Source organism: Haliotis rufescens, unplaced genomic scaffold (assembly GCF_023055435.1).
Source record: "Haliotis rufescens isolate VD_foot unplaced genomic scaffold, xgHalRufe1.0.p SCAF_1, whole genome shotgun sequence".
Classification (NCBI taxonomy): Eukaryota; Metazoa; Mollusca; class Gastropoda; order Lepetellida; family Haliotidae; genus Haliotis; species Haliotis rufescens.
In genome coordinates, this window is record NW_025963779.1 from 8,255,143 (window position 1) to 8,269,996 (window position 14,854).

The 14,854-nt window shown below is 38.5% G+C and overlaps 2 protein-coding genes across 2 annotated transcripts in view; one reads left to right on the forward strand and one right to left on the reverse strand.

Annotated features, from left to right (window-relative positions):
- Positions 1–14,854, forward strand: part of LOC124136674 (zwei Ig domain protein zig-8-like) — a 429,679-nt gene that overhangs the window by 83,941 nt on the left and 330,884 nt on the right. Inside the window, exon 2 of the mRNA XM_046502651.2 lies at positions 3,141–3,223. The gene's annotated coding sequence lies outside the window, so the exon portion shown is untranslated. The remainder of the gene's footprint in view (positions 1–3,140; positions 3,224–14,854) is intronic.
- Positions 3,399–4,817, reverse strand: LOC124136720 (lisH domain-containing protein C1711.05-like). The gene is made up of 4 exons (XM_048391566.1): positions 4,673–4,817; positions 4,017–4,568; positions 3,715–3,942; positions 3,399–3,574 (listed from the first exon to the last, which is right to left on the reverse strand). Exons 1-4 carry the CDS (start codon positions 4,815–4,817, stop codon positions 3,399–3,401), a joined length of 1,101 nt encoding a protein of 366 aa, XP_048247523.1.

A 14,854-nucleotide genomic window follows, 5' to 3' on the forward strand; every position in this document is an offset into this window, starting at 1 on the left:
ATTGCTGGATAATATGTGCTGTCGAATCTGTGTGAAGCTCCACTCACAGTCACTCCTTCACCTCATAATCACCCTCTCATCGCCTTCACTCACTGGCAACCTTCACTCACTCACTTGCCACCTTCTCTCACTCACTTGCCACCTTCACTCACTCACTTGCCACCTTCACTCACTCACTTGCCACCTTCACTCATGTTCCACCTTCACTCACTCACTTGCCACATTCACTCACTCACTTGCCACCTTCACTCACTCACTTGCCATCTTCACTCACTCACTTGCCATCTTCACTCACTCACTTGCCACCTTCACTCACTCACTTGCCATCTTCACTCACTCACTTGCCACCTTCACTCATGTTCAACCTTCACTCACTCACTTGCCACCTTCACTCACTCACTTTTGGTAAAAAACAGTTTTATCAGTGTCTGTTTTTGAGGCATGGTAACCTCTAAAGGGATGCAACTGAATTTATGTTTGTCTTTATGCAGAGATTTCTATTGGATATGGAAAGGGTTTTGTTGCGTTATTAACAAAATCCAAACACATGAAATATTGGTTGCCCTCTGTCAAAGGTCAAGGTCATCTTTGAGACTATTTTGGAAAGCTGTTGTACTTGCATTCATTGGCACTTACTGAGCACTTGTGTACTTGTAAAATCATGGAACTTGGTGACTGTTGAATATCTGAAAGGTTGGAGGTCTGAAAGTGATGTTTTCAGAATGGAAGTACATGGTGGTATATTAAGATTTAAGGGGCTTTGAGGAGATGATGGTTCTTGCTAACACATCCAGTTTACAGACCTGAGCCCAGCTTTGACAGAAGTGCATTGCTGTAACAAATCACAGTTCTGCATGCTCCATACTAACCTGTTAGTCAGAAGACATAAAGTAAGTCTGACTTAGCAGCTGGACTAAGTCTAGAATTAATCTAAATCATATTCTTTTGAAGAAATAATCATTATCGGTGGCTACTCTCTGCTGATGACTGATATCACAGGAAGTGTTTACTCAACAAAGAGAATGGTGCACCCTGGGTAAACAGTGGCGGTATAAAGAAGCTACATTGGTCCTCGAGATGCAGAAGGAAATAATCACTCTTATTGAATTGCCAAAGACAGATGTTCAATAGGAATGGTGAAATCGATAGAAACGAGCTATTTGAACTATAGCTGCCAGCAAAGGGTTAAAGTCATTTCACAACAAACTTCTGAAGCAATCATGACCTGTGGAGTTTTAACCACAAAATGTTTTCATTTCGACTTTGATCTTGTTTAATTGGTTCAAATGATTTAATTCTGTTATTTGTAATGTATTTTTTACCGTTTTTAAATGAGACTGAATGTATTGTTGGATAATTTTTTTAGCATGGGAAAGGAGGTTGTATTTGTTCATCGAACACAGACCGTGTGAGGATACATATGAGATGGGGGTTCGTGGTGAAGATGCTCTCGGCTTTCTCAAATGTTATGGTTTAATTTGTCCACTGTCTATTCCCAGGAATATTATGCAGCTGTACATAGACCAGGGACTTGGTGGTGATGAAGCTGATTTGTGCAAATTTCATTATTGAAATTGATGTTGCTGTTATAATTATATTGTTTGGTTTTTCAGTGAAACCTTGTTCATACAACATAATATGTTGCATTATCCATGGTTAGAGGCATGCTTGTTTCTAATATTAGGTCACATGCAGTTCTAAAAAGGACTCTGTATGGGTAATGAAGTTTCATTGTCTGAAACAAATTATTGAACAAATGGGGGCCGGGTTGTAAAGGCTCTGGAACAAAACTATCCAAATATTCCCAAGTCTACAATACTCATTTGGATTTCTCCAATTTCTTAAAAAGTAGAGATTTTCTGGGATCCTTTATATTATGTATTGAGAGATATGTACTGTACAGCAGAAGTCTAGATGCTCTATATACCAGCATACACTGTAGATGCTCTATATACCAGTACATACTGTAGATGCTCTATATACCAGCATACACTGTAGATGCTCTATATACCAGCATACACTGTAGATGCTCTATATACCAGCATACACTGTAGATGCTTTATATACCAGCATACACTGTAGATGCTCTATATACCAGCACATACTGTAGATGCTCTACATACCAGCATACACTGTAGATGCTCTATATACCAGCATACACTGTAGATGCTCTATATACCAGCATACACTGTAGATGCTCTATATACCAGCATACACTGTAGATGCTCTATATACCAGCACATACTGTAGACACCCTATATACCAGCATGCACTGTAGATGCTCTATACACCAGCACATACTGTAGACACTCTATATACCAGCACATACTGTAGATGCTCTATATACCAGCACATACTGTAGACACCCTATATACCAGCACATACTGTAGACACCCTATATACCAGCATGCACTGTAGATGCTCTATACACCAGCACATACTGTAGACACTCTATATACCAGCACATACTGTAGATGCTCTATATACCAGCATACACTGTAGATGCTCTATATACCAGCACATACTGTAGACGCTCTATACACCAGCACATACTGTAGACACCCTATATACCAGCATGCATTGTAGACCCTCTATATACTCGCATACACTGTAGATGCTCTATACACCAGCATACATTGTAGATGCTATACACCAGCACATATATACTGTAAATACTCTATATATCAGCATACACTGTAGATGCTCTATACATCAGCACATACTGTAGATGTTCCATATACCAGCATACACTGTAGATGCTATATATACCAGCATACACTGTAGACACTATGTGAACCAGCATACACTGTAGACTCTCTATATACCAACATACACTGTAGACTCTATATACCAGCATACACTATAAACACTATGATATATACCAACATACATTGTTAGCACTATTGATATCACACCATAATTGTATTTTCTCCTTCCGTCAAATCAAATTTTCTAATCAAACCTATTCTGAGACAGTGACACATAAGTTCCATGATTGTTATGTTTAAGATGAGTTGATGATAAATAATCAAGTGGATCATGTAAGGTCACACGTAAATATTTTATTATTCATTGCCTCCTAAACTTTGAAAAGAAATCAATCCTAGGGTTTTAATGTCTATATTTTTAACAATTTGCAGGATACTCCAGACATTTACACTTCACGCCAGAGTGCATTTCTACAGACAAAAAGTGTATTTGAAGTCAGTGACATCCCATTGAGGTAAGTTGCTATCTTTGTCTTCTAGGGTGAGGTAAGTTGCTATATTTGTCTTCGAGGGTGAAGTAAGTTACTGTCACTGTTTTCAAGGGTGAGTTTACTGTCACTGTCTTCTGGGGTGAGGTCACTGTCTTCTGGGGTGAGGTCACTGTAACTGTCTTCGAGGGTGAGGTTACTGTCACTCTCTCCTGGGGTGAGGTAAGTTACTGTCACTGTCTTCTGGGGTGAGGTTACTGTGACTGTCTTCTGGGGTGAGGTTTCTGTCATTGTGTTCTGGTGTGAGGTTACTGTCACTGTCTTCTGGGGTGAGGTTACTGTCACTGTCTTCTGGGGTGAGGTTACTGTTACTGTCTCCTTGGGTGAGATAAGTTACTGTCACTGTCTTCAAGGGCAAGGTTACTGTCACTGTCTTCTGGTATGAGGTAAAGTAAGTTACTGTCACTGTCTTCTGGGGTGAGGTTACTGTCACTGTCTTCTGGGGTGAGGTCAGTTACTGTGGCTGTCTTCTGGGATGATGTTACTGTGACTGTCTTCTGGGGTGATGTTACTGTCACTGTCTTCTGGGGTGAGGTTACTGTCACTGTCTTCTGGGGTGAGGTTACTGTCACTGTCTTCTGGGATGATGTTACTGTCACTGTCTTCTGGGGTGAGGTTACTGTCACTGTCTTCTGGGGTGAAGTTACTGTCACTGTCTTCTGGGGTGAAGTTACTGTCGCTGTCTTCTGGGGGTGAGGTTACTGTCACTGTCTTCTGGGGTGAGGTTACTGTCACTGTCTTCTGGGGTGAGGTCAGTTACTGTGACTGTCTTCTGGGGTGATGTTACTGTCACTGTCTTCTGGGGTGAGGTTACTGTCACTGTCTTCTGGGGTGAGGCTACTGTCATTGTCTCCTAGGGTGAAGTTAGTATCACTGTCTTTGAGGGTGAGGTTACTGTCACTGTCTTCGAGGGTGAGGTTACTGTCACTGTCTTCTAGGGTGAAGTTACTGTCGCTGTCTTCTGGTGTGAGGTTACTGTCACTGTCTTCTGGGGTGAGGTTACTGTCACTGTCTTCTGGTATGAGGTTACTGTCACTGTCTTCGAGGGTGATGTTACTGTCATTGTCTTCTAGGGTGAAGTTAGTATCACTGTCTTTGAGGGTGAGGTTACTGTCACTGTCTTCTAGGGTGAAGTTAGTATCACTGTCTTCTGGGGTGAAGTTACTGTCACTGTCTTCTGTGGTGAAGTTACTGTCAGTGTCTTCTAGGGTGAAGTTAGTATCACTGTCTTCGAGGGTGAGGTTACTGTCACTGTCTTCTTGGGTGAGGTTAGTATCACTGCCTTTGAGGGTGAGGTTACTGTCACTGTCTCCTGGGGTGAGGTAAGTTACTGTCACTGTCTTCTGGGTTGAAGTTGTTAGCACTGTCCTCTTGGGTGAGGCTACTGTCACTGTCTTCTTAGGTGAAGTAAGTTACTGTCACTGTCTTCTATGGTGAAGTTACTGTCACTGTCTTCTGGGGTGAGGTTACTGTCATGGTCTTCTAGGATGAAGTTACTGTATCTATCACTATGAGATGTCCTTTGTCTGTATGTCAGTCTGTCTATCATGAAGGTTTTCATTATTGAAATCTTGTCTGACACCACAAAGCCTTTGATACTGAAACTGTTAATTCCAACACTTTTGTACTGTGATCACTGAACATAACAGCTATGGAAGCCAGATTGAAAACGTTCATTTGGCCAACTGCTCAACAATTTACTTTGTGCCATCTTGTCCTTTCGTCTTTGTATATATCCAAATGAATCCCGAAAAAACTGCATATCCGACATCTTATCTGATACCAATAAAATGCGTAAAAAATAAATACGCTAAACTGCGATTCAGGGCCTTGTGTTCCAGAAACATCTTAATGCAGTCTTAACACAGTCTTGTGACAATCAAGATTACCCCAATGTATTTAAAAAAACCTAGTGGAGGTTGGAATGCATCAACATATGTTACTGTACTGTTACAAATGCAGGGCCATAGATACAACCTTATAGTTCATCACACATGCGAAGATCCGGGGTAGAATAGGTCTTCAGCAACAATGCTTGCAATATGCTTGTCATAAGAGGCGACTAACAGAATTGGGTGGTCAGAATCGCTGACTTGGTTGATGCATATCTTCGTATGCCAATTGGGTAGAACGATGCTCATGATGTCAATCACAGGATTGTCTGGCCCAGACTCGATTATTTACAGACCGCTGTCATACCGCTTGAATATTTGCTGAGTGTGGCGTTAAACAACAAACAAACAAACAATCTTGGCCTACTGATGTTCGGCTTCAGCAACAGCAACATCCTTATCTGATATGACCTTCACTACAGAAGACGACTGAACTAAAAGCAAGATCCAGCACATCACTCATGTGTGTCTCCCTCCTGTGAATCAAATATCCCTTGATGTGTCATGCCAGGTCCTGCAGCATCAGATACATCCAAACTGTAACATAATATTGTTGATATGAAAATGAACAAAACGACAATTCTTTTCCCAAGAAGTGGCAAATTAAGGCTTTTGGCTCTTTAAGATTCAGTCTTCAATGACATTTCAAAGGATGATGTTTAATGATTGTGGTCAGGAAGCACACACAGAGTTTCAGATCCTTGTTGCTTTAAGGGACTATTATTGAACTTGAGTGGGTGAAGGAAGCACTGATATCATTAATGTTAAGGAACCAAGTGTCATTTAGAAATATCTTGCCATTTGATTGACTGGCAGTCTGGATGTGTTCATAATTCAAAAGGAGCTATCTACAATTTAAAGTGACATTGATAGTGATAGTTGTTGAAGTGTACTTTGTAAAGCAATGACTCCTATTAAAGTAACTATGTTTAACAAAAGGTAAGGAGATTTTGTACATGGCCCAAGTCTTCTTTTCTGTTAATTTTGTAATGAGAGAGTTTTGTTTAAGAAACAGGGTCTATGCTGACATATTGATGATTATAATGGATTCCTGATTTAGTTATGTGAGATCTTGTAATTTGCCTTGTAGAACATGTGAAAGAAATGTCGTGGAGACCTTGTATTCATTTTTATTTTGGCATTTCATGTCATCCAAAGGTATTTTTCACATGGTTGAATTTTAGCCTGATTCCTTCTGTCAGATCCGTAACTAATGATAATTAGACTGCATTGTTTTTGTATTCCGAACTTTTACTGTTGTGTCAAACACACCATATCTGAATTTGTCATTTCAATTGAGAATTGACTTTTACTTTGTGTGAGTTCATTGAAGTATGAATGTCTGATTCTTCAGTCCAACAATGGTGATTTTATCCTTGCTACCCACAAACATGCATGCACACATGCACGCACACATACATACTCACATACACACTCACATTATGGTGAAGCACTACCCTCCTTAATATTTAAACAGCTCGCCCAAAATTCTTCAAAAACATTTATGAATAGTTCATGAATGCTTGAATGTTTTATGTTCATGGATTTGTGTTTCTGGATCCGAACCGACCACGTAAACTGAAAAAAATATATGAGAAAATCTTTTCCAGTGCAGTCCTGACATCTTAATATTAGTTTTGATGTCTTTTTATATGGGGAATTGATTACTTCCATCTTCTGAACAACTACATCTAGATGTTGAATGATGCCTATTTTTATATCACCAAGTGTTGGGAATTGTGGATTTTTTATAGTTGTTTTTCCCCTATAAATGATGTGTCATAAATTATGGTATTGATTTTAAACTAATAAGGTTAATAAAAGATGTTTTTTGTGTTTAAAAAAAAATCTGATTACAAGTAATTGATCCAATCTCACGATTAATATAGATGATTATCCAAGCTGTCTATATCAAGTCCTTACATGGCCGAAGTTAGCTGTGTTATGTGGTGGCTTTCTGTAACTCGGATCAACTACCAACAGTTTTGTATGACATATAGTGCCTGGTTCAGCAGTTGGGAAGTTATCTATTGGTTCATGATGTCCTTTGCTGAAATCTGTCAGTTACAATTCTTAATCATGAATAAAGAGATTTATATGACATTTTATCTTCATTAGGATTTTGATGATTGTCATTATGACCATGTCTGGATGCTAAAAACATAAAAAAGCAACGTTAATTTTCATGTTACTTTCCATAAAAGCCATCAAATACAAACATTGTCATTGGGAATAGGTTTGTTGAAATTAAACTTTTAATGAAAATATGTAATGCCTCCGGCTTCTCAGTTTACCAACAAAAATAAATTCATTATTTGTCGAAAGATGTTGAAAATTAGGCAAGATGATATGGAATTTGTTTGTTTCAAATCAGATAAGATACTTTGATGGCTATTTCATTTATTTTGTTTGCCTGTTATTTTCTTACATGAACACATATTTTTTTAAATCAATGTTGACAAAATTTTCAGAATATTATATTACAGTTTGTTGATATCACATTTTGAAATTAATTTCTGAAGATGGTTTTCATTTGCTAAAAGTTTCAAATAAGGAATGTAGTTTGATTTTCGGTTCAGACTTTCAGTTGTTTATAGTTTCATACATTTTCATCTACACAGTATAGGGAGGTTAGTGAAACAACTGTGTCATAGTCATATGTGGCAAAGCCCTGGTCAGTCGATCCCCATGTGGATTCTGGTGCATCCTTGCATCTGGTGGTCCTGTGGCTGGTCTTGAGATTGGTCCCTGGCTTGTTGTATTATTATTATTATTATTATCTAGACCTGCTTAGAGGCAAGTCTTCTGCAGCAAATGTCATTACAAATTCACAGATTGGAAACATTTTAAACGAAATGTCTTTTTTTAACCCACTTTGCCTGCCAAGGACACTTGATTAATCCCTGAGTAGAGGGTCCGCAAATTATGTGTGTGAGCGGATGTGGGTTTGGAAGTGGTTATGGGAAATTGGGTGTGAGTGAGTAAGTTAGTGAGTGAGTATGGTTTTATGCTGCTTTTAGCAATATTCCAGCAATATCACAGCAATGGACACCAGAAATGGGCTACACACATTGTACCCTTGTTGGAAATTGAACCCAGGCCTTCAGCGGGACAAGCTAACGCTGTAACTGTAAGGCTACCCAACCACCCCTGAATTAGTTGTGGATGTGGATGTTGGGGAGGGAATTGGATGTGGATGTGGGGGGATGTGGATGTAGGGAATTGGATGTGGGTAGAGGGAATTGGATGGAGGGAATTTGATGTGTGTATGGGTTTGAGGAATTTGGTTTGGATGTTGGTGGAGGGAATTGGATGGAGGGAATTTGATGTGTGTATGGGTTTGAGGAATTTGGTTTGGATGTTGGTGGAGGGAATTGGGTGTGGGTGTAGATATGGGTGGAGGGAATTGGATGTTGATGTTGGTTTGAGGAATTTGGTGTGGGTGTCGTTAGGGGGAATTGGATGTGGATATGGGTGGAGGAAATTGGGTGTGGATGTTGGTGGAGGGAATTGGGTGTAGGGAATTGGATGTGGGTGTGGATGTAGGGAATTGGGTGAAGGGAATTGGATGTGGGTGTAGGGAATTGGATGTGGGTGTGGGTTTGAGGAATTGGGTTTGGATGTGGGTGGAGGAAATTGGATGTGGGTGGATGTGGGTCTGGTCATGGGTTTAAGGAATTGGGTGTGGGTGCTCCGGGTTGTATCCCATAATATATCATTCTATTTACATATATGCATGTCAACTGTTTGGTGTATCACAAATTAACATGAATATTCCTTTCAAAAGTTGAGATGTTGTTTTTCAAGGGTGGCATTGCAAAAGCTCTAGATCGCTTACACTGAGCAAGTTGTGAAATTCTGGCTCAGAAACATTAATTATTCTGATTTTCTGACCCTAATGTACTCCATCTTCTGCCCATTTTATTGTTGCTTGTACAATTCAAAGAAATATATGTGGATCCGACTTGTCACTGTTGTCACCAACTTATCAATCACAGTTTATTGTCATGTCAACCCACATCAGACAAAACACTGAATGTCTGTTTGCAAATATCAATTCAATACTTGAGAAAAATCCTTCAGTGAAAAAGGTATTCAGTACCTACACCAAACATGGACACCAAACTTTGATCTATTTTTCATTGCCCAAGTGGGATTTCAGAAAGTTGAGGCAACACTTGATTCTCAAAGGGTGAAAGAAGTAATCACTTTTGTTGGTTGCCTTTGGTCGGTTGATTTAGTCGCAACTGACCTACACTGAAGTTGTCACATCGCCACCTATAATGACTACTGATATCTGTCTCTAGAGACTTAAGAATTCCTAGCACTACCATCACAGTATGTGAAGCAAAAGCAGACGTCATTCTGGATGACTTATAGCTGATCATGAGATTAGAATTTCATTTCAAATTACCATTGGATTTCATCACAGCCCAAAACTGGCAATATGGACAGCTAGTTCCACTGTGAATAAAGAATGCACAGTGAGTTTCCTTGTGAGAAGGCTTTTGTAAATTGTTAAGGTATTGTATTTATGGGTACACTACTTGTTATTTAGATCAAGTTTATAGTGAGTTAAGTTAAGTGAGTGAGTTAAGATTTAACGTCACATCGACAGTATTTCAGCCATATCGTGTCAAGTTTATAAGGAAATCTTAATGAAGTAATGTTTTAATATTTACTCAGTGATCTGACAATGTAAAGTGAATTACTAAAATATTCTTTTGCTAATGATCATTTATTTCTCTGTCTTGGTCATAAATCATTGTCCAGAGTAAATTCCCATTGTAGTACATCCCATCAGAATCACAGCATCTGAAGTCAAATATAACACCACAACCTCCTCCAAAGGGTTACCTCACAACCTTGAGCTGACTGGAATAATGATAGGGTAGGACTTGTTCAATTCACCACAGCAAAGATCAAATCTGATCTTGGTGAAGTTCTTCTGAATCTCTAAATCTAATGATCTATGGAGATCCGTCATGCATTGTTGCTGAAGTCGTGGGTCATGTGTCATGTTTTAACTGATGAGGTCATCACATTGTAGAGTTGTATTGTGTTCCAGAGAAAAACAATTCTGTGGTAGTCTCTTTTACACTTCGTGTCTTGTGTGGTTAGAAAAATAAGCCTTCCGGCTGCTGGGAGAGATGCCATCATCTTGAATTGATACTTAGTGATATATGAGGTATGCTTGAGATGTGTTGATTATCTGAGGAGAGAAAATGTGATGGGTGTTCACACTTCTGCAGTGTTAGGGCTGAACCAGTAAGGATTTGGAACAGAGATTGCGTGTTAATCTGGATGGCTCTTAATGACAATTGTGAGAGTCGTCGACGCAACCAGTAGAGAAGGACATGCTTACCACTTTTATGAACACCTGGTGTCATCACTGATTTTCAGTGATCCATTCATATCATTTTCATCACTATTTTGCTTAGTATGCTCTTATGAATCTGTTTCTGCTGATAATTGAGACTGATTTTTCTCTAATCATTTTAATTAATAATCAGTGAATTTCTCTGGATTAACAAATTGTCATGGTTTAGGTAATTTAAGATATTTTCCTGACAATGTCCCGACGAAGTTTCACTGTAGCTTTTCCCAAAACCTAGTTATGTTCTATAAACCTGTTTAAGGAATAAGCGATGAATTGGAGTTGTTTATCATACAATAAAACACTGCAGGAAGAATAAACCATGATGGATGCAGCCCCAACTTGTTTATTCTCCCTCCTGCGTTTTATTGTATGACAAACAATGACCACTAGTTTTTTATTTTTTATATGAGATAGCAATATCATGCACGGCCTCTTTGAGGATGTTACTAAAAGGTACAATCTTTAAAAATAATTACCTGTATTTTGAATAAAAATGACTCCCTGAGTAGAATCCAACCTCAGCAATGTTGGTCAGGTCCACAGTCCATTTTATGAACAGGGGGTAGATTTGCATGTCGATTATCTGTACCTTTTCTCCCTATTCCAATTGTCACATGTCTCCCACTTTTGAATGCGATCACTTGGCAATTTCATTTATCTACGTCGCCCAGCTACATCTGTGGGGAACAACTCACTAGACACTTCCCTCTCAAAAGCAACTTCATCAAATTTACAATCTCATCAAGTTGTCAGCTCATGTTTGAATCTCCAGAAATGACGTTGTGATAAAACAATGTTTCGTTCTTCATTGTTTTTTTGTGATTTATTGTGTATCTTTCTTATATGAACCTATATTCTGTTGAGCCAAAATGAACTCTGGACTAGACTCGTGAAGATTCCAGGGTAAAATAGGTCTTCAGCAACCCATACTTGCCGTAAAAGGATCGGGTTGTCAGGCTCGCTGACTTGGTTGATACATATCATCGATCCCAATTGCGTGGATCGATGCTCATGATGTCAATCACTGGATTGTCTGGTCCAGACTCGATTATTTTACAGACCACCGTCGTATAGCTGAAATATTGCTGAGTGCGGCGTTAAACAACAAACAAACAAACTAAAAAAACTCTTGACTAGCTGGATGTACTTCATGATGTCTACCTCTGTTTATGTGGTATATATTTTATAAAAATGAAACTGAAATAGTTTTGTGAAATCTAACTCTTGACATTAAATCAGCATTAGTAATAAGACATTTCTAATCCATCAACAGTGGTGTAATCATCATGACTATTATAATGAAAATATATTTTCAACATCTTTCAAAGGTCTTTGGGTTCATTTTCATAAATGACTTTTCTTCAAAAACATTTTCCACCAAAGAAATGGAAATTACCTGGTATCAGTAAATGTGTTTTGTATTTGACAAATTTTCTGGGCCAAAGATCCAAAGCCAGTCTACATGAACTTTTATGATTGATTTGCTGGTGATAGATTTGGTTCTGTGACAGATGAGTTCTCTAGCAATGGCCATGATTGCTTCTCAGCACATGCTCAGCTTCTGGTAGTGATGTCCACAATCGTCTTGGAGGGTGACCACCTCCTCTTCTCCGCTACATCCCAATTGACCTCCACAACTCCATCTCTGCCGAAATCCTTGCCCAACATGGAAATAAAAGAGGCAGTGTGTCCATGGGGATCTATGAAACCAATTTTCTGTCTTTGTTGGACAGAGCCATGTGTTTTAATCGCATCAAGTTCTGTGTGACAATAAAATGATGCAATTAAGAAAGCCCATTTCCTGGGAGAAATAAAAAGGCTCTTGAGAGGTTGTCGATTGGGTTACAATGATGTTGATAGGCTCAAGTGTACATTCGTACCGTCTCCCAGTCTTGTTTGCTACAGGAATTCTTTTATAAGAACACTTTAAATACAAAAGGCACCCGTGCAGGAAACAGTTTCTGAGATATATCATAAACTGATGATGAAATGACATATTAACTTTTTCTCAATTTCCATTTTGACTTATTCAGACCTGTATCAGAGGACCGATGAACCTTAAAAAACAGTACTAAATTTTTCTGATATGCATGCCAAGTCACAGAGAGACCATCAGTGTAACTCACTGAATTTATTTCCTTTTTAAGTTAGTATTCAAATTTTTAATATAAAAAATTCCAAATATTCCAAATGTTCAAGTTAATGTGATTGTGTCACTTCAATTCTTGTGAACTTGCATTATACAGTGGATAGAGAGAGGTATGAGTTCTCTGTGAAATGGACAATTTTGATGTCCAAAGTTATGAATTTAAATGAAATGTTGAAAGTAAATATGAGACAACAAATTTTAATTTTCAGTTTGATTGAAATATGTAAAGTATAAATTAATTAAGCGACCATGTAAAAATGCTGGGCCAGGGGTCTACCCATATAGTTCAGAAACATAAGGGTTAATAAATAACCTGAGCCTTCTGGTAACCCAGAGCACTAGACTTGAATTTGAGATGTTTCCTGATTGAACTATGTGATCTGGGCTCAGACATCTATATAGCCTTGCTTTTGTTCATGTTTCACATTCACGAGCCTTTGACCACTTGTTTCTGACACACTACACCGGAAGAAGTGATTTCTTTGATGACGTCAATTGAATACTTCTTTGATATCTTCGAACACTTAAAATGCAGCAATCAGCACATCTAAAGAACTTATTTCTGGGACACATGTATATGAATTCTGTCATGTTTTTAATACTGTTTTTTGCAAAAGTCAAATATTTAAAAAAATCTGAATTTATATGAGTTTATAAGCTCCAGGTCAGCTTTCTTCAGATAAAGGAAATATCCTGATTCAGGCAATAACTAGAAAAAAATCCAAGCTTGCATGATCGTTTACATTTTTTTCCTTTATTTTTCAGTACTAAAAAATATAATTGAGTTACAAAGTTTTATTGGATTGCATCTTAACCAGGAGGGGTTAAATTGGTTCATTGTTGGGATGGAGATGACATTTTGAGAACAACACTTTCATCAGGGTGAGACAGTGTGCTTGCTCCAGTGCTTTGCACAAAAGTAACTTCTTTCAAGGGGGCTTCATAATCGAAATAGCTAGAGTTAGGCTAGACAAAAGATAGAAAAGGCTGGAGTTTTGACTGAACCTGAGGCAGGTTGACGAGGCAATAGAGTCCTGCTGGGGTATGGAAGGACTTGAGATTGGATTTGTCACAACCATATGGTATAGAAGTCTTAACAGACCTCATTTGCATAAAGTCATTGATGCTAACATTTGGCTGTTCTTTTTCTTTGGGTGCATTGAGAATTTTGTAAAGGAGAAAATATTGACGAGTACATTAGTGATTGCTGGTTAACCTGCTTTGAAATGATGCTTATGTCTTCTTGTTTATAGTCTTTGTAGATGGCCTTATGGGGTTTCTGGGTTTGCAAAGAATTGTTTTTTTGTTGTTTAGAGTCACGCTCAGCAATATTCCAACTATGTGACTGTGGTCTGTAAATAATTGAGTCTGGACCAGACAATCCAGTGACTGACATCATGAGCATCGATATAAGCTATTGGGATACAATGACATGCATTAACGAAGTTAGTGAACCTGACCACCCGATCCTGTTAGTTGCCTCTAATAACAAGCATGAGTTCCTGAAGACCTCTTCTGAACCGGAATCTTCACAGGTATAGGTCCTAGTAACCTATGTTTGACCTATTGCATGTCAGCGTACACTGTGATGCTGATTGTTACTCATAATGTCAACCACTGGTTTATCTGCTTGAGGCTCTCTCTACAGGCTCACATGGCACATCTGGAATATTGCTGATTGTATAGAGTTAAATAACAAACAAACAAACAAATCAACTGTACCTGTAAGTGATTGAAATCAATCTGGAAAACGTTAGTTCTCTGTCAGAAAATTGGAAACTTAAACTGTCTTTCCAATAGCTGTAAATGCAAGAATGCTGACAAAAGAATCGTGTTGATCATTCCAATGCCTCATTCCTCATTTGTAGGATGTTATCATGTTAGAAGGAGTGACTTTATCATTTTTCCCAAGAGTGAATCTTTGTTTCTTGAAATTCAATATAAAAGTTTTACAGTGTGTTTCACCATCTGATGACTGATCTTTTGACATACCATCTTGACATACTATCTCCTTTTAAAGGGCCACCCCCAAAATGTGATTTCTTAACAGTGATCCATCTGTGATGTTAGCAGGGAGGCAAACTAACTCCCAGTCTGTCTGACAGTCCCTAACCTGTATTATTTTCCCATTTCGGCCAGTCCTTATTTTAATGCTATAGCCCAAAATGAAGCAAGTC

Bases quoted from the DNA above. Each gene is read 5' to 3' on its own strand.
- LOC124136720 (XM_048391566.1), bottom strand. From the start codon at position 4,817: ATGAAAACCTTCATGATAGACAGACTGACATACAGACAAAGGACATCT. The intron at 4,569-4,672 runs GTAACTTACTTC...ACCTCACCCCAG, and splicing joins CACCATAGAAGACAGTGACA to GAGACAGTGACAGTAACCTC. The intron at 3,943-4,016 runs GTAACTGACCTC...CCTCACCCCCAG, and splicing joins CACCCCAGAAGACAGTCACA to AAGACAGCGACAGTAACTTC.